We start from the raw sequence: 25,178 nt of genomic DNA, 5'->3' as shown, positions 1-25,178 counted from the left end.
AGTCGGACACTCTATGAGTGACCACTCTACGAGTTGGAGATTCTATGAGTGACCACTCTATGAGTTGGACATTGTATGAGTAACCACTCTACAAGTGGGTTGCAGCTGGCGAGAAAAGAAAATCGGTATGCGCCACATTTCTTGGGTTAAAGGCAGCATTTTGCAATTAAAATGCCACTGAAAATTTTTTTCCAATTGGCTATTTTATTCTTATGTAATGTGTTTCAAGTTATTGGCAATGCCATCCCTCTAACTTCAATTAGAACCCACAACAAAATGCTATTGCATTTGCAATATTTTTTTGCGGTATAGTGTTAAAATAACAAAATAACCCAGCGCAAATCTACTCGCATAACTTTAAAAATTTATTTCTTTTTTGAATACAGAGATAGTACTTAATATAACTTGTCCTGTTCAACTTCAGATAGAACGCTAGAACACGTAATGCGTTTGAAAGCTGGTTTAAAAAGTTGAATGTAGCACTAATCATAATTAAATTGATAATAAAGTATATATTTATATATACAATAAAGTATAGGCTAAAAGTCAGCATAGAGTGCTCAATACTAAAGTAGAGCTTACTATAAATTTGGTAAAATTTATTAAAATTTGACTAAGCAAAAATTACTAAAAGTTTCATATTACACAAAAGGTTTGTAACACTCATCAGATAAAATGCTTAGCCTAAGCATTTCATCTGATGAGTGTTACACACCTTTTGTGTAATTTGAAACTTTTAGTAATCTTTTGCTTAGTCAAATTTTAATAAATTTCTAGCCAAATTTATATATAAAATTGTTTCCTCATTCCGGTTAACCCGTATGGGTGGTAATTTCTGCTTTAACTCGGGTCTTCTACTAGAGACCTGGGAGTTTGAGCACTCGCCTCAAGATCTTAGCTGTTCCCAATAGCACACTTTTCTGCAACTCACCTGAGTTGATTGCTGTCGGTATTTGGGCAGACCACATTTTATGCGCCGGTGTTATTGCGCCCAGTGTCCCGATGACTACTGGGATTACAGTTGTTCTTACATCCCAACATTTTGCAATCTCTTTTCCAAAAGGGAGATATTTCTTTACCTTTTCTTTTTCTTTGCTGGCTATATTGTTGTCATTGGCTACTGCTATATCTATTATAGTAGCTCTCTTGTTCTCCTTGTCCACCACCACTATATCTGGTTGGTTTGCTAGGACATGTTTGTCAGTCCGGATGTAAAAGTCCCAGAGGATCTTAGCGCGGTCATTTTCATTGACCTTACCAGGAGCTTCCCACCAGTGTTGTGGTTTATTAAGGCAATACTCATCACATAGACTTCTATACACAACACCTGCTACATGATTATGCCGCTCAGTGTATGCGTTTCCGCTAGTTGCTTGCATCCACTGATGATGTGTTGGATGGTCTCAGGTGCATCTTTGCACAGTCTGTATTTAGGATCGTCTCTAGTGTGATGGATTTTTGTTTGGAGTTGCCTTGTTGGGAGCACTTGCTCCTGGGCTGCCATGATTAGCGACTCTGTATTGGCCGTTAGGTTTCCTTTGTTCAGCCACATATATGTCTGGTGAAGATCGCCAACCTTAGATATCTGTCGGTGGTAAGCATCATGAAGAGGTTTCATGTGCCAGTCAGTTTCCTCATCATCACTGCGAAGCTCCATTGTCAGAGCAGCCGATTGAATTTCAGCTAGCAACTTATCTGAAGTGGCCATGGAGGCTGCATAGGCTTTGATGCCTTGTTTTTCCTCTTTCACTGTCTGCTGTACGTTTTTGAGTCTCCTACCGCCATCTTTCCTATCGAGATACAATCTAGTAGTATCAGATTTTGAGTGGAGTGCTCCATGCATGGTCAGCAGCTTACGAGTTGTTACATCTGTTTCCTCGAAGGCTTCCTCAGTCCACTTTATTATGCCTGCTGGATATCTTATTACTGGCAGTGCATATGTATTTATTGCCATGACTTGATTCTTGGCATTGAGCTGACTCCGTAGGACTTGCCGAAGGCGTTTTTTGTAATCGGTAATGGCTTTGTGACGTACCTCGGCTTCGTGGTTGATGTTGCTTTGCATAATCCCCAAGTACTTGTAACCTTCTTCTATATTTTTGATGGTACCATTTGGCATTCTTAGGCCATCTGTGAGCCATGGAATGGTCTTTCTTAAGAATTAGCCTTCTCAATACCAAAGGTCATTTCGATGTCCTTGCTGTATACCTGAGTGAGGTGTATTAGCGAATCAATGTCCTTTTTTGTTAGCGTACAGCTTGATGTCATCCATGTAGAAGAGGTAGTTTATCTTGGTGCCACTTTTAAACTGGTACCCATATTGAGTCTTCTCCAGCATATTGCTTAGAGGGTTTAGGCATATGCAGAAGAGCAGCGGTGATAAGGAGTCACCTTGATAGATGCCTCGCTTAATTTTTACACTCGCCAGCTTTTTGCCATTAGCCTCCAGTTCCGTCTTCTATTTGGTCATTGACATTTTGATGAATGCCACAAGAGCAGAGTGAACACTGTACATACTGAGGCACTCAAGTATCCAACTATGGGGAATTGAGTCGTAGGCCTTTTTGTAGTCAATCCAAGCCATGGCAAGATTGGTATGCCTTCTCCTGCTGTCTTGACAAACCGTCCGATCCACCAGTAACTGATGTTTGGCTTCTCGGGTGTTGCACCCAATTCCTTTCTGAGCACTGGTCATATAGCGACTCATGTGCTCTTCCAGTTTGTCTGCAACTATTCCTGAGAGCAGTTTCCAGGTAGTGGACAAGCATGTTATTGGTCGATAGTTTTTGGGAATCGGCTCCTGCTTTGGATCTTTTATCAGAAGTACAGTTCGTCCTTTGGTCAGCCATTCTGGATGGTCACCTTGTTTTATTAGGCATTCCATCTGCTCAGCCATTCTAGTGTGAAGGGAATATATATATATATATATATATATATATATATATATATATATATATATATATATATATATATATATATATATATATATATATATAACTCATGCTACAGACAGTACTGTTTGGGCTGATGAAGCCTCATCAGTGCAGCTCAGAGCAGGCAAGGAACACAAATCCCATTACCAATGAGAGTTGACTTCTTGCCAATTATATATATATTTCTAAAATATATACATTTATATATACATACATATATCATGCTATAGACAGTACTATTTTGGTTATTGAAGCCTCATCAATGCAGCTCAGCTATATATATGTATATATAATGAATACACACCAAAATTTTACTTATCCTATTATAAATTCAACTTTCACACTTTAGAATACCTAATCAACAATTAACATATGTTTTATAGTCCAACTAGGCATGAAATATTAGATGTCTCGATCAATCTAAGAACTGAGTTTAAAATTTGCCTTTAGCAAAGAGACTTACCGAAAGCTGAATAAATCTGTCCAAACTTGCTCATATAACTATAATATTATACATGTGTTTTCTTATTTGAATACTTAAGCATCACTAAGACATAAATTTTACTGTTAAACTTTGCATGAAATGTTGTCAAATTATTTTTAGGTGGCCCATGGCTGAGAATTGTGGAACAAGCTGTAAAAATGGCAAAGCTATCAACCTTTTTGTATAGAAATCGGTTAAAAATGTAGGAATTCGCAGCCTGCTATGATTACAGCATGAATAGTTTGTATTACTTGCATGGATAACTCCTGTTATTTTGCGATAGCTCGAGATCTAGCATTTATGACATATAATAGCAGGCCACATAACGTTGGTAAATAATTGTAATACATGGTACTGGGCAAAAACACGCCTTCTGTTAAGTTATTGTTAAATTTAAATGGTAGTCTGTTTTTTGCCAGATTTTGAAAAAAATAAACCAAAGTAAGGTACAAGTGTTTCATTATCTGACAAGGAAGCTTCCTACATGATTTGCAAAAAATCATAAAATATGGTTGCGGGGTCAAGTAGTGAAAACGATTTTAATTTTATTGCATAATAATAATTTATATTATTGCTAGAGTCACCTAGTTTTACATTTTATTGTCAATTTTGTAGTTACTGTTGTTTTACTTTGCATCAGTCTGATCAGCTAGATGTTGAGTTTTTTAATTTACACAAAATTGGGTATTTTCCATCTTATTTTGGTCACTCTAATAAATAAGGTAGATAATATCTGTATATGCGAAGAAAGGTTATTATCTAGCAATAGAATGTTCTAGTCTCTTTAATGTAAAGATCAGCTTCGGGTCATTAATTTTAATACGGGTGAGTTGGATCACGCCATGACCGGTGCGCAGAAATGTCTGACCACTTTGCTATCAGCTAGGGTTACAGCTAAAGCTCCTTTGTGTACAATGTTACTAATTTTACACAGGCTATGATTTGACATTGTTAGGCAGCATGGCACCACCAGTTATAGCATGTTCCTAGGTTCAATACTAATAAATATTATACATCTTTATTAGTAAGATATCGAAAGGTGTTGTTAATCCTATCACGCATTTCACATGTTGTTATCATCAACAGAGAATTTGTGTAAAAAACCTAAGTTCAGAGCATCAACCTTGAGAATAAAATGGCCATGATTTTATTGGCTATCAAAGTAATTATTCATTACTTGTATGCATGTAGGCACATTTGCTATGCTATATACATTAACATAAAGTATATTTCACTATATATGTGCAAGTAATTATATAATAATTTGCCTGGTAAATTTTTTGCAATAGATATAATACATTATGTAATATATACGTAATATTTTGTATGCTATAACATATTATTTATATGTTATATTATATTATATTATATGTTAGAATATGTAATATTTTATATTGCATTATAAAAATTGGTTGCAGTAGATGTTAAATACTGTGATTATGTATAATTCTGCTATAATCTGCCCATCTATAGAGCAACAGAAGTATATGTATAAGAAGTTGGAGTATTTACCGCCAGTTTATTATATTTCTTTTTACTTTCTCCAGAAGATGACATAAGTTGTAGCGTTCTATGAGCAAACTGCCGGGTAAATCGCTTCCAGGTGGGTTTCCTACAAGTGGATTGCTCCGGGCGAAAATAGAAATTTGGTGGGCGCCGCTGCACTCTAGCCTATAAGGCACTTTAAATCAATTTATTGTAAACTTACTCTTCTAGTTAAACTGTATTCCTTATGGCAGACCAGGGCAGTACTTGACATGAATATTACTATTAAGCTTATTATTAGTTTGAGTAAAGAAGTTTGTAAGTCGCGACAAAAAAACTCAAACAACTCGCAGATGATTCGCTCATTTAACGAAAAATTCTAACAGACACAAAGCGGCATTTATCTGTTATTCACATTTATAATAACAATTCATCCGTAAACAACATTTCTTGTTTTGTGTTTTCATCATGGATTCATGATTCAAACCCGGAAATTAGAAGTTTTAAAAATAACAAATTGTAGTTATAATACTTGCCCAGCCATAGACAGGCCCCTGATATGACAGATTAAAGACTATTTTTGCGCTAGTGTTTCCTTTGAAGTCAGGAATAGATTGAGATGTTTTTTTTATCCCTAGATAACTGTGCGCTTCGGTCTGTTTACCTATCTAACAAAAAATTCTAACAGATACACAAATTGGCATTTACTAGTTATTTACATGTAAAATAACAATTTATCGTGAACATTATTTCTTGCATTGTGTTTTCATCACGGATTTGTGATTCTACCCTGGAATATATTAGAAGTTCTAACAATAGCTCATAGTCATAATAATCTTTGTGCAGTCATAGACAGGTTATTAGCATACAGAGATTAATCAAGTATGTGTACCAACGAGGAAAACATGGAAAATACACACAATGACAAAGAGAGATTTATTAATATAGATTGTGAGGACAACTCCTGTCATTCATGTGCCCGACGTGAGATTTAGGTAATTTTGTAGATCCTTCCTGATCTAGTGTTTCCATATTTTCCATACAGCATTATTACAAAAGCTCGGAAATAGTTTTCTTCCATCATGCGTTACATAGATACCAGAAGAAGTAGAACTAATGTTTCTTTATCTTGGGTAATTATCTTAGCAGAGGACGAATAGTCTAATCTGTTTTAAAAATACACTTCAAACGGAGTATGAAGTGCTTTTGATGTCTTTATTATCATCGGCTCTATACAAGTAGATAAAACTTGTAGTGGTAGCAACAGTTAAATATCAATTAGATCATACACTGCTCTCTGGTGTACTGCTCAAGTAACAGCGAGAATTACAGCAGCGAGTATGCTTTTATGAATCACAGGCATCTGAAATAATGGCTCCTTCATGGACGGTACTTTTTGTTTTCATGAAGGGTTTGTGATTCTAGCCCGGAAACAATTAAAAGTTCTAAAAATAGCTTATAGTAGTGCTAGTCCTTATCCAACCATAAACAAGCCTCTGATATGACAGATTAAAGACTATTATTGCTTTAGTGTTTCCTTTGAAGTCAGGTGTGGTTTGAGATGGTTTTTTCACTCTTAGGTAACTGTGCATTCTGATTGAATGATATTCACTAAAGATTCTGATCAACATTTTTATATTTTATATCTAAATCTTCAGGTAGCCTGGTGATTGGTCAATTCTTTCCATCAAGCAATGATTCTATAAATAACTACATCATCCATTCGTTTAATAATCTTACTATGAGAATGAATGCTTTATAGTTAGTTGACGAATTTCAAGGTACTGATGTGAAGTAGATTTCCGTGTCTTGCCTAAGGTTTTGGATCAGGGCCTCCTTATGTCCTCATAAAGCTACCAATAACTTTTAATGATAATTAATATATGTGGGCTTTTTCACTGTCAAAATACTGCACTATTGACCTGTGGGACCTTGACCCTTTATTAAAAGTCTGTGATCTAGCCATTACCCTTTATTTATATTTCCTGTTTGTATATAGCAACAACCATGTTCAGAAAGTGCAAGACCATACAACTTGTATAGAATATTGCTACAATGGTAGGGTGTTGTCTTTAGGAATGTTTTAAATTCTACAGAAATTTGTAGTTATCTGTAATTGAGCATGTCAATGCCTCGGTGACAGAAAAGGGAGGCAAATCCACATTTTTAGCAAATTAATAAAAAGTAAATTAAATTGAAATTTAACAAAAACATATTTTGGCTTTGTAATCAATCAACGGACTACATATTAGGCACTCAGTGGTTACAAAGTGAAATGATTGAAGTTGTCTGTTCATGATGATCTTCCTTTCTTTTTGGTAGGAGGGCTGTGAGTTCTTCAGTTGATTCTTTCAAAATATGGAGCATTGTTATTCTACATTTTTCAGATTTTTTCTTTTATGACATGTTAGGGAAGTCATTTGTTTTTTATTTGTCATTTAGGCTCCTGTAAACGATACGACTAGAATGTATACCAGTTTTGTGTTTGAGACCAAATGAGGTCAAGTGACATCGATTATTATTTTGTTAAACGTTGTAATAAGTGTAGTGGATATCTATATTATATACTAGGCAAATGCCCTGCATTGCACAGGTATTAAAAACAGCTTATAAACAGTAGCAGGTAATGTAGTTGCGATTGGCTAGTTCAAGTAAGCTAGTAATCGTATTGCTAAACTTACTGACAATAGCTGTGAGAGCAAGCTTTAGTGATGTTGTTTTTAATGCAGAGTCACTGTGCGTATTTTAACCCAGATAATGACTCATATCACCTAATGAATCCATTTCATCCGGTGTAGCTTAATGGGTTAGCTTGTCGCCTTGTGAATAGAAGGTTCCGAGATGAAGTCATCTGTGATGCGGACTTTTCATTGCTTGATTGTAATCGCTATAGCGATTAAATAACGACAAACTTTGAGATTTATATATTCAGATACATTAGACATGAAATTAATCTTACATGTTTGATAGCATGATTTCATTTGTATTTGTTATAGCTTTGTTTCCAATCTTGGCTGATAGGAGAATATGATATAGGGATAGGGTAAGGCGGTTTTATGGAGAGTGGTTGAAACTGCTTTCAGAGGTTGTTTAAAAAATGCTTATAGCAGCACGGGCAACATTAGCTAGTAGCGCTGGTGATGGTAGTTGTCGTGGTGGGCGGTTGGATGATGAAGGTAGTTGTGGTGATATATTTGCGATGTTTTTGGTGGTTGTGGCAGTGACAAAAGTTAGGTGTTGGTGATGGTTTGGGTGTACAATAAACTGTGGTGAAAATTAATGATAACTCATTAAAAATTTATATGAAAAATTATGTTGCTTTTTAGCAGTTGGATAGGCCCATAGATCAAAAACAATTTTTTTCAATTGAAACTACCAAACAGATGTGATAAGTTGGTATGTCTCATATGACTAGTAAATCATCTTGTTACGTTCATTCTATGTTACTGTTGCCATTTTTCAACTCAGCTATTCAAAGCATCAAATGCTGCCTTTCCTTGAATTCATGCAGATATTTGTGTGCTGTGGTCCTCCTTCTTTATGATTTTAAATTCCTATGGTTTTCTATGCTAACAAGATACCAAGATGTCACTATCTCAGGTAAGTGTGATGACATTCCTCGATGTAACAAGCCGTTTTAATTAATACTACGAGAGAAGGAAAGGCATATTTCTTTTTAGTATCCTTAAAATTATACATGTTCTTTAGTCTGAACTGGATTATTATTTTCTTGCCATCATTATTATCATACGATACCAGAGGATCTTATCGTGCCATTCAGAAAGCGAGCCGTCACGCGAGCGCAGATGTTAATAACTATGATTAATGTTTAATTCTACTGATATATAAATGAACTCCCCGCAATACGGACACATTTACTGAAGGAAAATAGCAATAACTACAGTATGTGTCTCATCTGGCAGCTATTCATATCTTTCTCAATGGTGGCAGCATTTTGGAATTGCATTGGTAAGTTTATCGCGTTAAACATAAAGTTTTATTAAGTCGTATAACAGTGACAGTTTGTCAAAAAAGTGGTAGATCCTAAAACATAATCAAACCACTAATGCTACCAGCACTGAACTGAGGTTTATTGATCTCTCATGTTTGTCAACTCTGGAATGATAGCGAAAGTCAATAGATGTCTAAGTTGAATTTAACAATTGTGAACACTAAATATACAGATAACACTGTATACAGATATCAATGCAATGCAGTTTTCTGTCTAAACTAATATTGAATTAATATTAGTAAAGTAAATCAAATTAAAATTAATAAATTATATAAGCTCTATTTAAGAGGAAATTGTAAATTCGTGACTAGAATTGAGACATGAGTTGTTGTCTTACCCGTATATTTAAAGTGTCTCATGTCAAGGAGTGAGACAGGTCTAGAGAGAAGCAACTCCTGTGTAACTATTTACATTGCTAGCTTTACATTTCATGAGAAGTGACATCACCATTCCTGTCAGAGGTTTACTATTTCTGCAGTTCTGCAAGGAATATGATTTTGGTAAGATTCTGTAAGATTTTGGTGATCTGAGTTTTCGATTTCAGCAGGTTCTTATTTGGTGTGTTAATAATAGTTTAATCTATATTAGTAATTTGGTGAAAATAGCAATTTTAGATTAAAATGCCATTCATGTTATCATCAGTTGTCTTTCTAGAAATCAATCCTTAAAATGAACTTGTACAAGTTTTTAGTAGACTTTATCAGAAGGTATCGATATTTTTCTACCATTTGAGATTGTTTTTGATAATTGAGGTGATCTGACTGCCAGGTTATCTTAAGATTAAAATCGATTAAACATGATCGCAGTTGAAACGCTCGGAAGAAAAATATGTGCGAAATGACATCACTATTTGTTATTGTTAGTATAGAGGATATCAGCTATTGTGTTTAAGTTGCAGCATTACTCGCCTTTATTCTGTCAGTCTCTTAGCAACTATAGACATCATAATTGGTGTTTTCACTTGATCTGAGCATTTTAACCGCAATCAAGTTTTGTAAATTTTAATCTTGAAACACCCTGACAGTCAGATCACCTCAAACATAAAAAATAATTACAAACGATAGAAAAATACCGATGCTTGTTAATAAAATGTACTAAAATATTGTGCAAGTTAATTTTTAACCCATTTTATGCAGATTAAATGATCTAGATCGTTTTGGCGTGAAAGTTGTCACCTTATGCCTGGAAAAAATGTACTCAAGAAAAGGCAAATATGTCAATAATTCAATTATTTCATTGAATCCTTTGTAATTTAATCTCTTTTTACGTAAACTTTACTTTTTTACCTTGTTTTTTGCTTCGGAGACGTTTATAAAAAACTTAAATGAGTTTTAAAAGTTTTTTCACAAAGCCATAGTCTGTCAACACGGAGTAAATTATATGGTTTTATGTCTGCAGCAACAGGGCTAGATCCTTGGCCCATTGTAAAAGGTTCTGGAAGGACTATCACAGCAGAAGCTGGAGACTCCGTGATGCTTGAGTGTGAAGTAGAGAATGTTCCCAGGAAGCTCAAGGCATGAGTGCTTTTGTCATAAATTAATTATACCTAGAAGAACAAGAGCATAATATGCTTTTATTTAAGCTATTAATAAAATAACTCAATTAATAGTGTAGTTCTACTTATTGTGTAGCTCTATTGATAGTGTAGCTCTACTAATGGTGTAACTCTATTGATAGTGTAATTCTAATTCTAGTGTAACTCTACTTATAGTGTAACTCTATGGATAGTGTAGTTCTAATCATAGTGTAACTTACTATCAGTGTACTCTATTATTGGTGTAACTATACTAATAATTTAGTTCTATCAGTAGTGTAGATCTATTGTTACCAGTTTTCTATGGAATAGAAATATGTGAGGATGTACTATATTCAGCTTTTGATATGAATGATAGTCTTCCACATTGATTATACTAGGCGTACTTGCTAATGCAGCGTTCTTATTTGTTAAGGTTTGGCAAAAAAGTTTTACTCTGTCGTACATTCCTGTCTTGTACCCTAAAGTTCACATAGCCTCTCCGTCAGTTTCCTGGCAGTTTTGCATGTAAACAGTAACTAAGGTGAACCAAGCAGAAAGACTTTTATTCTTTTGTGTTATCACAGTTTATCAGGGCTCAACAGATAAATAAAGGGTGTCACACTCATGCCTCAGTTTGACTCACTCAGTTCTTTGAGGTACCATTTCATCCTACTTGTTGCTTCATACAGTTAACTAAGTGTGTGACTAAATCAAACAGCTGCGATTATTTTGCCATCCAGTAAGGAGCAACATCTAAGGAGAGATTTGTAACATTTTATATATTTTATGGCTATTGACTATATTTAAAATGGGTAGCAATGTTGTTAATGGAAATTTTAGTTTTCCAACAAAGAGTTTAGTTTATTCCGCACACCACCGTATGTTCCACTGACATTGTTATACAGAGTATAAAACAAAAAAGTATGGCAAAGCATTGCGCTAGTAATTACCAGACCTCAAGTGCATTCCATGTAAAATATCCGTGATGACACAACGGTTGTCGACTGCGTGTTAAAATAAATGCCCCTATATATCAAAGTTACAACTTCAGCTCATAATAGTAACGTACTTTTACAGATTAGAAGATTTACATCCTGGAAGCTACACTATAAATTTTTGTATTAGTTAATAGCCCATTACTTATCAAATACTTGCTATTTATTAAAAATCTCTTCTTAAATGTTGCTCCTTACTGGATGGCAAAATAATCCTAGCTGTTTGATTTAGTCACACAGTTAATTAACTGTATGAAGCGACAGGTATGATGAAATGGTGCCTCAAAGAACTTAGTGAGTCAAACTGAGGCATGAGTGTGACACCCTTTATTTATCTGTTGAGCCCTGATAAATTGTGATAACACCAAAGAATAAAGGTTTTTCAGCTTGGTTCACATTAGTTACTGTTTACATACCATTTAGTGTCATTTAGCAGTCATTTATTTTTCCAACAAAGAGGTTCAGTTTATTTCACACACCATTGTAGTTGAAACGAATTCTAACTTATATAAGAGATGCAGATGTGATACTACCAATGCTTGTCACAGATATGATAAGGAGGAGCGCATGGCTCTCTATGTCTTTTGCCACCATCCACACTTGTCAAACCCAATGTTACAGAGGTGCTTTGCTGTGGTTGGTTCAGATTAAATCCTGCCTCATCGTATGAAGGCATTAGAAGTTCGATAGAGCTAGCAGCATAAAAATTATTCTGGATCAAATGAAATAAACTTGCCTATAATAAGTGTGTCTGTCCAAAGCCACGACTGAAGGTTGGAAAAAAGATTGTTTTGTACAGGATTCGATCCCATTGCATTCAGAATAGTAGACCAACACACTAGCACCTGCATCAATCAACCGTTTGTTAAACTAATGATGCAGGTGTTTAATCTCTGGGCTTTATCAGCCCACCTGACAATCTCTTACGGCACACCGGACTGTCTGATAGTGATGTTAAAATGTCAAATGTTTATATTTTTCTAAATTATTTCAATCAGGCTGTACATTGCACTGTTTACCGTCAGTAGTGTAGATCACTGCCGTTAACAAATAGCGCAGCACCATCAATTGCTGACCCTTTTGGCTTCTTTGAAACAGATTTATGCACAGATACTAGACAAACAGCTTTTGAATGGACTAGCAGTAAACTCGGCATTGCTTGGGATTTCCTTATTTCCAATCAGATAGCCTGCAGCAAACGGGTGTAGATTTTCAACGAAAATTGCTACATTTTTTTCACAACAACAATCCATGAACAAATTGTTTTATTGAGACAATTATCTTGTCGACTTTGACAAAGTTAAACTCGACGCTGGTAGAGAATTTCCTTATTTTCCATCAGATAGCTGCAGCAAACATGTTGATTTTTAACGCAAATTTTTACACTGTTTTCACAATCTATGAACACTTATTTATTGAGACAATTATTTTTACTGCATTTTTGAGTTTCTAATAGGATAGATCGTGACGAATTTATATGGAAAACGAAAGTTCTAAATCTGCCAATCGAGTCCGGCATTGCTTGAAGTTGCCTACTTTCTCACATTAAATGAGCCGTAGATAGCACATGGAGCTCTGGCAGCATGTTCTTACAACTCTTCCCTCACGGCTCTTATTATAGTACAGATTATTCTATGACACGTTAGGGTGGTTGAGTAGTGCACGTAAAAAAAGATTTGGTATAATAAACAGAACGTCATGAGTTCTAGTCCAGCTCGGAGCAATCTTTTTTAAAGCACTTTAATTACTGCCTCTAGTATTTCTTCAGTGAGACAGTATCAAGCAAATTTACATGATTAGAGTTTCATAAGCATGTAAAAATAGTTGACATAGGCAAAGACATGTAGACACAAGTAGTAATTTTTAACTTAAAATTTGATTAAAAAGTTAGTTGAAAACCACTTATTGAAATTAGGAGACAGCTAAATTAGGACTGACTAAAGGAACTCAGGAGACATCTGTTCTCTTAGGTTAAGTACCAGCAGATGATGCCGCCTACCAAACACATAAATGTCATTTTATTCAAAAAACACATTTTAAACATTTTTAAATTTTTTTGTTAAAAGGAAAAAAACTTAATAAATTGTGTTGTTTTAATCAAAGTATGGCTCATATTTGGATTTTGGCACAGTTATATGCCCGGACAGAAAAGTACATTCACGTAGTGGTATATCGGGAGTTATATATATATATATATATATATATATATATATATATATATATATATATATATATATATATATATATATATATATATATGTATATATATATATATATATATATAAATATATATATATATATAATATATATACAACTATAGGTATATCTCCTCTTTTGGAATACTCAGACTAAATACGTATTATGTAAGTTGTCTCTTACAACGGTGTAATATTTTTTAAATTCAGAAGTTACAAAGTTGCAGTAATTTGTATGAATTACTACAACAGTTTTAAAGCATTAGACTGATTATAGCTAAATTTTTTTTATAGTTTTTCAGACTTCGGTTTTCTAGGTCAAGTGGGAACGGTGCAAACGCTTCAACTCAGTTGGTAGGTGCACAGCCTATTCAGGTATTTCTTCTCGTGACAAGGTTAAGTACGCAAGGGATTATGGGATGCGTCAGGAGGGTGCCGAGATGTATATATTGTATATATATGACATCCAGCCCAACCAAGCCGGCACCTATTTCTGTTCAATTAGAACACGGCTATATGCCCGAACGGAGGACTACATTCATGTGGTGGTATATCGTGAGTTATCTCCTTTTTTTTCTCTGTTATAGGTTACCATAGATCATAGTATAGACCATAGACCAAGTAATAATTCAAATGATGCCATAAATAGCAACATTTATTTTCTTGTGATTGCAATTGGCTTGTTTAGCTGCTTAAAAATGGAAAATATCTAAATAATTCCATCTCTAAAAATTATTGGAAATTCTTCCCTACTTTTCATAGAAAAGCCAGTGATAGACAACATGGAAACAACTTCAGATCTAGTGGCTCGTGAGGGTGATTCTGTTACACTCGATTGTTTAGCATCAGGTACGCCAGAGCCACTCGTCATGTGGCAAAGAGCCGGGGCTAGAGTTATTCCAGACGTTGGATACCATAAGCTAGTAAGTATTTTTGTATACTTTTTTTTATTAAAATACATTATTAGTATCTTATTGATAGAAACAGCCTCATAAACAATACTGAATGTATCAAATCACAAACTATTATTTTAGCCCGATATGCACAGACGTTTCTTTGGCAGCACTGAACAGAAATGGCCTTGACATGTGAAAGCCAACCAGCTTTGAAAAACAATTTTTGTACAAAAACAATTCTAAACACGAAAGATTTAGCCATGTCATCATCAGCTTTTGTATCAAGCGATAAGCTTTACCTATAGTCAGCCATATCAGTACAAAACATGGGGTGTGTCTAAGTAAAAATCAGCAAAGCTTAAGAACTTGGAAAAAAAGTTAAATTAGAACAGCCAATTGTATCAAGTAGTCATTTGAGACAAAAAAGCTCTTTTTGTGGTAATTGTGTTCATTTATTTATTAACCTGTCAGCACCTGTCATCTATAAGCAAATGTAAGGAATTGTCTCTTTTCGATTGGCCGCAGTAAAAGCAGAGTTTTGAACAAACCGGTTTTCAAAATCCAGACGGAGTTTGAAACTAAGTATTTCCGCGAACTGGTAGAAGGCACTCAGCGTAAGCATATAAACTTTGTATGAAATTAATCAAAAACTGTGGAAATGCATAGCGTTTAGACGTACTCACGCACGTGCGCTCGCGCGCACGCATGCACACACACTCACACGCGCATAGACACAGACACAGGCAAAGACAAAGTGTGCTTTATTAATATAGTGTATGATACAGAAATTCAAAGAATGAAAATACCGCTGACGTACTGACACATGCACATGCACATGTACACGCACACGCACACGCACACGCACATGTACACGCACACGCACACGTACACGCACGCGCACACACACACGCGCACACACGCACACACGCGCACACGCGCACAGACACAGGCAAAAACAAAGTGTGCTTTATTAATGTAGTGTATGATACAGAAATTCAAAGAATAAAAATACTACCATTTAACGTGTTTAAAAGTGAAACTTGCCACTGTTCATGGTAAAATGACACCGCATACACTTCCTGTTGAGCCCTTATTAGTTGACTAGCTATGAATGCCCAGCGTGACACAGGTGATAAAAAGGTTTTGCACAGAAAATTTATTTTCAACTCATATACAACATTTACTATTCTAAATTTCAAATCAAGGTGTTTGTCTATTTGTGTGTGCTATAAGTTTAATTATGTTTATGCTATATAGACATATACTAGCAGAATGCCCGGTGTCGTCTGAGTAATAAAAACATCTTTGAACAGAAAATTGATTTTTCTTAACGTATACAACATTTACCATTCTAACCCTTAAGCTTCATATAAAGTATTTTGTGCAGTTCAAATAAATTTTAAAAAAAGTAAAGCAACTATAAAGGTGTTCAAATGTGAAGAGTAAATAGCTAGAAATGGCTCGATAGTCTGTTTTGCTACAATGTTACAGAGGTTATTCATCAGAACTTTGGATACGACACTCTCGACACTGGGTACCTCAAAAATGAGATATCAGACTGTTGTGGTCTGATACTTTGTCCGACCAAATCGAAAAAGAATGTAGATGCAATTCCTACCTGAGATAATACAACGTGTAAAAGTTTAAATTGCATTTTTTATAGCGACAGCCATAAGAAAGAACCACAAATTGAAGCTGGTAAAGGAATATTTGAAATTGAAACATCACATTTGAAAATTACACATTAAAAAATAGGTAACAATTTTTTAAATACTTGAAAAAATTTTTTTTAGATTACAAACGCAAAAATCACAAACACAAATATTATTAATATGAATTAATAATAAAAAGTGCATCTTCATTTAACCTGCAATAAAGATAATGTAGATAAAGTAGATGAGATTGATAAGATCGTCTTAGATTTGAGGTTAGGCGCGTGAGTTTGTAGCCTTACAATTGCAATTGCTGCGAGTTCAAATCCAGTGTAGTACGGGTTTTTTATTGGTGGATTTTAGTTGCTATAGCTGGACAAAAGGATGAAAACAGACAGTTGTGATAACTGAACATAAGAATAACAGACCAAAATATGGTTAAACTAGCTGTGCCACTCGGCGTTTCCCGTGTAATAGAAGAGTGTTTGGACAGAAAATTGATTTATATTTAACATATAACAACATTTGCCATTCTAACTTTTAAACTACATATCATGAGAAAAGATTTTTGTCATATAAACAATGAGAAGTAGTGAGAGTTTTGCTATTAGCAAGTTTAATAATGTGAGCGGACAGCTTCTCATGACGTTATGCTATGACCCGCGGCACACGCAAAGCAGTTAGATTTTGCTCTGATATAATGCCTTATATTGGCAGGTTAGCAATTCAACTTCTGTAGTCTTGTGGTCAAGGCGTAAGACTAGTGAACAGCTTGGTCTGAGGTTGAGTTCTCTTTGATACCAAATATTTTTTCCAAGATTTTAAGATCTATAGCCAGATTTCCGACGAATGGACACACAGACTTTGAGAAATATATATATAGATTATTGCAATAAAATTATTTTTTTAAAATAAAACAACAATGGCTTTAATTAATTCTTCAGCAAGTCCATTATCATATGGTCATAAATTTATTATAATTATCTGATTACCACTTTTAGCAAAATCTGTCTGATTGTATGTTATAAACTGCGTACTCTTTCTGATCCATATGTTTATTTAGTAATACGTACATGGAGTTATCCTTTATTGTTTATATTTTTTGGCGCAATAAACATCCATCTTGGTTTTGGAAAAAAATACTAAATTACATTAAATTGGTTTCTTTCAATGCTCATGATGGTAACCACAATGTAAAATTTTCTACTATTTGACATTCAGCTTGACAAAAGCAGATTTCTACAAACGTAGCGTCACCAACCATTTAACCTATTTATAAAAACTGTATGAATTTCTGCAGGTTATAGAGAGAGTTTCTAATTGTAAATTGAGGTCAGACTTTGTCAGTGATTGATTTCCTACACTGTCATAAATGGCTTGAGATGTAATCAAGCAGCTGAAATTATATTTTATATATTTATATTATATATTATATTTTACAGAATAAAAGCCTCACGATAGCAAGTTGTGATCAAAATGCAAAAGGTGTGTATATTTGCACTGCATCAAATGCGTATGGAAAGGCTATTCGAACAATCTCCGTCGACTGCTTAGGTAAGTTTTTACAAAGTTGGAAATGTCGAAAAACTTTATTTACCTTAACAAATCTATCAAAGCAATTTTAACTCCATACGAACACTAAAAGCACCCATTATAATTATTGTATCTCTCTTCTCATATCCATATAAACAGAGTGAAAATGTTCTTCATGTTTCACACTAGACATATGGCAATGTATACAACATTGCCAATGTTATATACATAACAATGTATGTAACTATTTTTGTTTTAAAGTTTTTGTGTGTGGCATATGTTAAACTATCTGTATAATTTGTCATTTATGTCAATTTTCTATCATGACAAAATTAATTATAAATTAAAATGAAGCAATTACAATTTGAGAAGTCTATGCAAAGTATATGAGAAGTATCTGGAAAGTTGGTAATACGGTTTAAGGTCAGAGGGTTTGTTTGTGTATTCAAGACTAGGCTTCAAAGTGTTAAAGGATGCAAATGTGAAAGCATAATTGTCCTACAAAAACATCTTTCAAGTTTTTATAGTTTTCTATGTGTACATGTGGTGAGTATTGCCAGCAAGGATCAACCATTGAAGCATGAGTTGTTATGATTATGTTGGTCAGAATCAAAGCAATACGTTATAAATATAAACAGCTGGTTAGCTCTGACAGAATAACAATTCCTTTTGCAAATTAAAATCACGAGCTGAGGTTACATCAGCCCACCAAATCTCTTTCATCAGCGTTACTGCTGGTACTTGCGATGATTGATGGCTGTAATGAAATCACTCTTTCAAGGAAAAATTATTTAAGAAAACAACAAAACGCATTTTATAATTGAACTTTTTTTACTGTTCAAGAACTTAAATAATTTTTGCGAAGAATTTAGGTTGATGATACATCTGTGTTTTGTATTACGCATAAGTTTATTATTAAATTGAACACTCGTGCTCAGTTGGACAGTGTAAAACCAAAATCATAGCATTATTTTTCGGCACAACAAACAAGGCAGACTTATTCCAGCTGGTTGTATTAGTTGTTATATTATAAGTACTCGTGCCCTGGCAGTTTAGAGTGCCATGAGAGATCATCAGGGGTGCCGATAAAGCACAAAAAATAATTGTTTGTGTAATTATTCTACATCTCTGAAATTGGCTAATTGGTGCAGGAGATACAGTGTTGGTCTACCAAGCTGATAATCAAGAGTCCAAATCCTGTTGAAAGTGTCATTTTTCCTAACATGTCACTGTGGTTTCAGACGAACGAACACGGCCCCTATTATAGTAAAGATAATAAAAAAAAGATTAATATATCTATAATACAGTTTTTGCTGTAAAGTTTAATACAGTAAACGTCGAACTTACTGGGTGATGACATTTAATCTTTTTTTTAAGATTAAAAAATTCAATGATTTTTTAGGGCAAATTATCGAACTCTCAATTAGCCAAAATCAGCTCATCAAATTAGTTTTAAACATAATTAAACATTGAAGTGTGCATGAGTGAATCGATATTCTGATACAGCTGGGCTCGTCATGCTATTCAGCCAGTTTAGACAAACATATCCAAACCAACCGATCACTTAAAGTAAAGAATAGTTTACCAGTTGATTTACCAGTTTACCAGTTTACCAGTTTACCAGTTTACCAGTTTACCATAACTTTAGGACTTTAGGCTATGATTAAACGATGAACTGAATAGATATACTGATATTGGTGGGCTGGTCACAAACATAACCATAAGAACTTAGGCTACATGACCAGGATTAGAATCAATTTTAATCTAATTAGATCAGTTTTCATGTTAACTTAAGTATATATATATATCATTTTCTGATCTCCAAGTGAAATGAGGTTATAACGGTGTCTTGCCAACAGATCATTTAAAGTAAATAATAGTTTACCAGTTGAGTGCTATGAGATGCATTGCATTGAAAATAATTCACTTCGCTGAACAAAGTGAGAAAGAATACGCTACATAGCAAGTACGATACTTGGTGCATAACAAAGTTAAAAGTATGCACTAAAAAAATATTTTATCTGCTAATCTTTTACTCCTTTATATCTAAAAATGTTTTACTTGACTGAAAAGAACTTAAATGTATTAACTACTGAGTAAATATAACTTGTGAAAAGTGGTTGTTTGGTTTATTTGGGAGCTGAAGTCTGTGAAATTTCATATGCGGTAGAACTAACTTGATAAAAAGATTTTTACAAATTATGTAAGTAAATTTTCAAGAGTAAAATGTTACCTGCGTTAGCTCAGTTGGTAGAGCAGAGGACTGTAGTGGCATAAAGGAATCCTTAGGTCACTGGTTCAAGTCTGGTTTGCAGGACTGTATTTTTTGATTGCGAATAGGATTCTGTCCACAACCATTTAGTTTATTGAACTATTACTACAAATCAAGTAAACTTTCAAAAGTAGAAATTGTTGCTAGCAATAGCTCAGTTGGTAGAGTGGAGGACTGTAGTGGCATGAAGGAATTCTTAGGTCCCCGGTTCAAATTTGGTTTGCAGGACTGCTTTTTCTTACCGCAGATGGGACTTTGTCAACAAGCATATAGTGTATAGAAATGTTTTAACAAATCAAATAAATTTTCAAAGACAGACATTTTGGCCTGCAATAGTTTAGTTGGTAGAGCGGAGGACTGTAATTGTATAAAGGAACCCTTAGGTCACCGGTTCAAATATATTTTGCAGGACTGTTTTTTCTACTGTGGATAGGACTCTGTCGACAATCCTTTAGTGTATAGAAATATTATTACAAATCAAGTAAACTTTCAAAAGTAAAAATTGTGGCCTGCATTAGCTCAGTTGGTAGAGCGGAGGACTGTAGTGGCATGTAAGAATCCTTAGGTCACCGGTTCAAATTCGGTTTGAAACCAATTTTCTACTGTAGATAGAACTCAGTCGAGCATATAGTTTATACTTGAGCCATGTGTGACCCACTCGACAGTGCTGTTTAATCTGACAAAATTGCAAAAGTGTTACGATTTATTTGCATAAGATAGCAAATTTAATAACAGATTATCTCATTCAGGTCAGCTGAGACTTTTCTTGTCTCTGACTGCGTAACCATAGGAACAGCTCCATGATAAATTACACAATAAGCTACAGTTATATAAAAATGGCATTACCCTTACAAAGTGTAAAAATAGAATTGATGTTAAGCGACCACCAAATACGACATTGAAAGATATGCATTAACACCGGAGTAATCTATTACCCTGATCTGATTACTATGTTACAATGTTGCCTGATGACTATTCTTTTTGAAAACTTTCAATCTTTTCCGCTGTCAGCCTTTTTCTGAAGATGGTTTCATAACATTGTTGTCAGATATGACTCGAACATTAAAAACTCTTTTTATCAGTACATCTTCACTTTTTGAGAAAAGTGTAAAATTGATCTTGATACCATTGATCGACAATAGCTGGAAAAAAGATTGATTTAAAATGATAGTTTTTGTAGTTTCATGTGCAATAATAATAGTAATAATAACAATAAAAATAATAGTAATATAAATAATAATATTTATAGTAATAATAATAATAACAATAATAATACTGATAATAGTGATTATAATAATAATAAAGGGAATGTATTGGTGTTCCTGGTTCTCCACCAAACTGACTATGCTGGATGTTAACCAAATCTAAAAAATTCTGATAACATGAAAAAACTCGGTGCATACTTAGAGCTGGGCTAATTTTAGGTACATAATTCAAAACTCCATCAATGGAAAAACTTCATCTGTCTTTTGTTTAGCTCAACAGTTGTGACAAACTTTCTGCTCAAGTACTAAAAACACTCACTGGACATGAACTTATCTTTTAATAAAGTCTTAGTGTTTAGTTTCTAGGAAGTCACCTCTCTCCATGGTTCAGTTTTAGAGGAGTCCACAGTTGCCAGTAGATACCGAGGTATCGCTGCAAATATTTGGTGTTATGTTGGGTGTGTTCAGCGATTGCGCATTTGTTGGAAGGCGAACGCAATTTTATTTTTGACTTTGATCTTGCAAGTTGGAGACTTCTAGCAAATAAATTTTCCGTTGTTGAGCTTTGGGTGGTTGCATGAGAGATGACTGGAGAGATAGGAATATAAGTAATTGTCGACAGTTGAACATGTGACACCTGGCATCTGTCCAATAGAATAGATCTGGTATTATCAAGATTTTGCAAACCGGTTATTGCTCAGACGTAAAACATTGAAACATTTGGTTTCAAGTGTATGTTTGTGTTTGTTGCATCACAGCTCTTTTATATACAAATTTTTTGCTTTATTTATATATTTGTCACAATTACATCTGCATTTTATTTGTGTAATCAAACAACATTTTAAGACGTGTTTATAGAAATGCGCTACTTTACATGCCACTCATAGTTTTTTAGTGTTTACGATATTAAAAGTTCAAACTTGGTGAAGAAAGATATAACCATAGTCAGATATAGAACAAAAATATGTACTGATAAAAAGTGATGAATGTGGAACCTAGTTAAAACTGGTTACGTAATCTTTCTACTTTATGTAGGCAACTTGTTTTCTTGAAGTCCATGAAACCTGTAAAATGGTTGTATACATATTTGTAACTATTGTTCATCAACCGTGGAAAGAAGGACCAGCCCCTTTTAGTTGGACCAACAGTCAATATAATTATATTCTCGGTGTTTGCCATTTATCTTCCAGTCCAGATACAGTGATAAAGTTTTAGTCACAAAACTCTGCTTGGCTCTGGATTTGAACTCAGAACCTCTGTTCCCCAGTTAGGTATACTATACACTACACTATGTGTCCATTTTGTGATACAAAGTAATAACTGTGCACATATTTAACTATTTAGTTAGCATAACTAACACGAAACATCATGATGTGTCATAACATCAAGCTGGCCCCACGACCCTTATTATAGTAAAGATTTAGACTAGTTCAAGTGACTCAAATTAATTGGGTATTTTATTACTTGTGCCACATCAGGCATTCATCTAGTTATGTATAAGATAAAAATAGGTAAAGTCGCATATTTAATGGGCGAAAGCTTGAACCACTCTTATTGCTTCCTTCTCTTCCTTACGCTTTGACCCCATTAATCAGATTATCAATAGATGAGATAACCAGAGCTTATGTATTGAGATTCAATTACGGATAAAACTAAGAGGTATGGTTTTATGTCTCTCGCCTACATTAATAGCATTTTATAAATTCCTCTAGGTTTCCAGTCTAGGAGAACTTTTCACCGGGTTGACCTCCTTTATACTCAAATGGCTAGGGTATCCATAGCAACCTACACTAACTATAAAAACATCAGTAGACCTTCTTAAGAGTGTCCAAGGGTATCTTCTCACATCTCATGATGTGATAAGGCAGCTAATTCAGCTGCTGTTTCCAAAATTCATCTCATTAAATAAAAAACTGTAAAGCATGATCATGCTTTACATTCAAATATCTTCAAATATCTACATTCAAACCTTGTGTCCAGTTATAGTTAGTTATATAGTTATAGCTTTAAAATCTAGCAATGAAAAATTTGCACAGCATCGGATTTGATCTCAGGACCTCTGGATCCAGAGGCGGCAAACATAACCATTAAACTACACGGAATATACCAATGTCATCGTTCTAACAGTCATTAGTCTCATTACATTGGTTAAGATACTCACGCCTAAAGGGTTTGATTGGGGTTAATAATTAGCACTGCTGACCGTTACGGGTAACCACTGTTAAGCTGGCTCAAAACATGGCTATTGTTTTAGTAAAGATTTTAGTAAAGATCTAGCTTTCCAAGTGAGTTACTCAAATTCATTAGGTAATTATTTTATCAACCGTGCAATGCTGGGCATTTACTTAGTTTTGAGTATAAACTGAACACTGCTGACAGCAGTTGAAACCTTAGTAGTACGTAATTTTTAATAGCCTCTGTAAATATACTTCTTCTAACAATATTTTGCAATAACAGCATTGATCATTTATTGTTTTAAGGGAGGCCAAGTGTTTATCCCACTAATGGCCACATATACCAAATGGTTGGATACCAGACTAAACTCACATGTACTATAGAGTCATCTCCCTTGGCAACCAAATTTTGGTGGACAAGAAATAGAGAGATGATAACACCTGACAATGGAAGGTATGTTAGTTGTTTGATAGTAGGAATGTTTTATACATCACTGAATATTAGTTTTTATATCTTGCACACATATGACTATGGTTGCCTTTAGAGCATGAAACAACTTTTTAGCTTAGGTTTTAAAATTGGGTTGACATTTTGCAAGTTTTAATATACTATTATACTGGTTTTGAAAGTTTCACTAAAAATGACGGTAGTTGTGTTCACCTGTAAAACTCCATGAGCAGATAAACCTAGTATTAGGCATACATCAATAAAAATACACTCTAGTTATGCTTTTTCATAAAGAGCTTGAGCAGGCGGCTCATTCCTCATACTTTTCTTTGGCGTACTAACTATCAATTAGCAGTGTTTCTCTTGCAGTCCTCAGGGTCTGACAACTCTTTTCAATCTTATGGGCTAATAAATATCTAACCAGTCGTTAAGCTGTGACCCAAACTAAAGGTTTTAATAGTCAAAAAGGTTTTTCCTAAAACTAACTCTCAAATTGGACTCCCAAGGTTTAATTTTTCGTGTTCAACATAGCTGCCAATTAGCGTAACCAACATTGCTTTAGGACAAAGCCATGCTGATTGCATTAATTGGCGGCCATGTTGAACATTGTGTGTATAATAGAAAAAGCGTCACACTGATAATTGCAACTTCCTTCTTTGACAGCATTAAAAAACTGAGTTGCGTTCATATTACTTTGGTTTAGTTACATAGAAGTGTATCTACCAATTGGCGGCCATTTTGAAGAAATCAAGTATAATAAAAAGAGTATCATACTGATGATTCATCCGTGGAAAGAGTTCATATTTACTTGGTTTAATCAGGGGGAAGTGTATTCACTAGTAACCTGGGATATAAAATTCTGACGACTACTTCACCCCCTATAGTTTGGTAGATCAAAGAACATGTATTGTTTTATGTAGGTACATAACTGGTAACATGCATGCAGCACTTGGAAGAGTCATTACCAAGCTAGTCTTAGCGAAAGGAGTAGTAACATCGGATTATACTGCCATATACTCGTGTCATGCAGAAAACTTTTATGGAGTTGCTTCCTCCAACATCACTATAGAAGGTGAGAGCAGACAACTATTTTTACTGATTAAATATACTAGCCAGCATTAAATGGTAATAGCTAGGTATTGTGAAAGGAGAGTCATAACTGATTGATAGGTAAAACTTTGTACTTATAAACTAGTATGTTTCAATTTAAAATTATACTTTATGTAGTTTAATATCACTCAACAAGGTTAATTAAAGAAATTGTAAGTATGAGGCAGAGTGGTTCAACTCAATTAACCCCAAAGTATATGCAGTTCAAATTTAAACTATTCAAGTCAAGTTCACAGAGTTTAAAGGGTTCAAAGTTCAAAGTTTAAAG

The 25,178-nt window shown here is 34.4% G+C and overlaps 1 protein-coding gene, 1 long non-coding RNA gene and 1 other non-coding gene across 3 annotated transcripts in view; all 3 read left to right on the top strand.

Annotated features, from left to right (window-relative positions):
• LOC137408345 (lachesin-like) overlaps window positions 1-25,178 on the top strand; it is a 60,688-nt gene that overhangs the window by 33,151 nt on the left and 2,359 nt on the right. The window contains exons 6-7 of the mRNA XM_068094842.1: window positions 23,663-23,806; window positions 24,721-24,872. Of these exons, the coding sequence (XP_067950943.1) occupies window positions 23,663-23,806; window positions 24,721-24,872 (296 nt within the window). The remainder of the gene's footprint in view (window positions 1-23,662; window positions 23,807-24,720; window positions 24,873-25,178) is intronic.
• On the top strand, window positions 13,952-17,727 carry LOC137408348 (uncharacterized). The gene is made up of 3 exons (XR_010980078.1): window positions 13,952-14,175; window positions 14,383-14,543; window positions 17,611-17,727. It is a non-coding gene; the product is annotated as an uncharacterized lncRNA (long non-coding RNA).
• On the top strand, window positions 19,934-20,018 carry Trnay-gua (transfer RNA tyrosine (anticodon GUA)). Its single transcript is given in 2 exon segments — window positions 19,934-19,970; window positions 19,983-20,018. It is a non-coding gene; the product is annotated as a tRNA-Tyr (tRNA).

This window comes from Watersipora subatra, chromosome 11 (genome assembly GCF_963576615.1).
Source record: "Watersipora subatra chromosome 11, tzWatSuba1.1, whole genome shotgun sequence".
In the NCBI taxonomy this organism is placed as follows: domain Eukaryota; kingdom Metazoa; phylum Bryozoa; class Gymnolaemata; order Cheilostomatida; family Watersiporidae; genus Watersipora; species Watersipora subatra.
The sequence above is the reverse complement of the archived record's forward strand: the minus strand, read 5'-3'. Positions and strand labels throughout refer to the sequence as shown.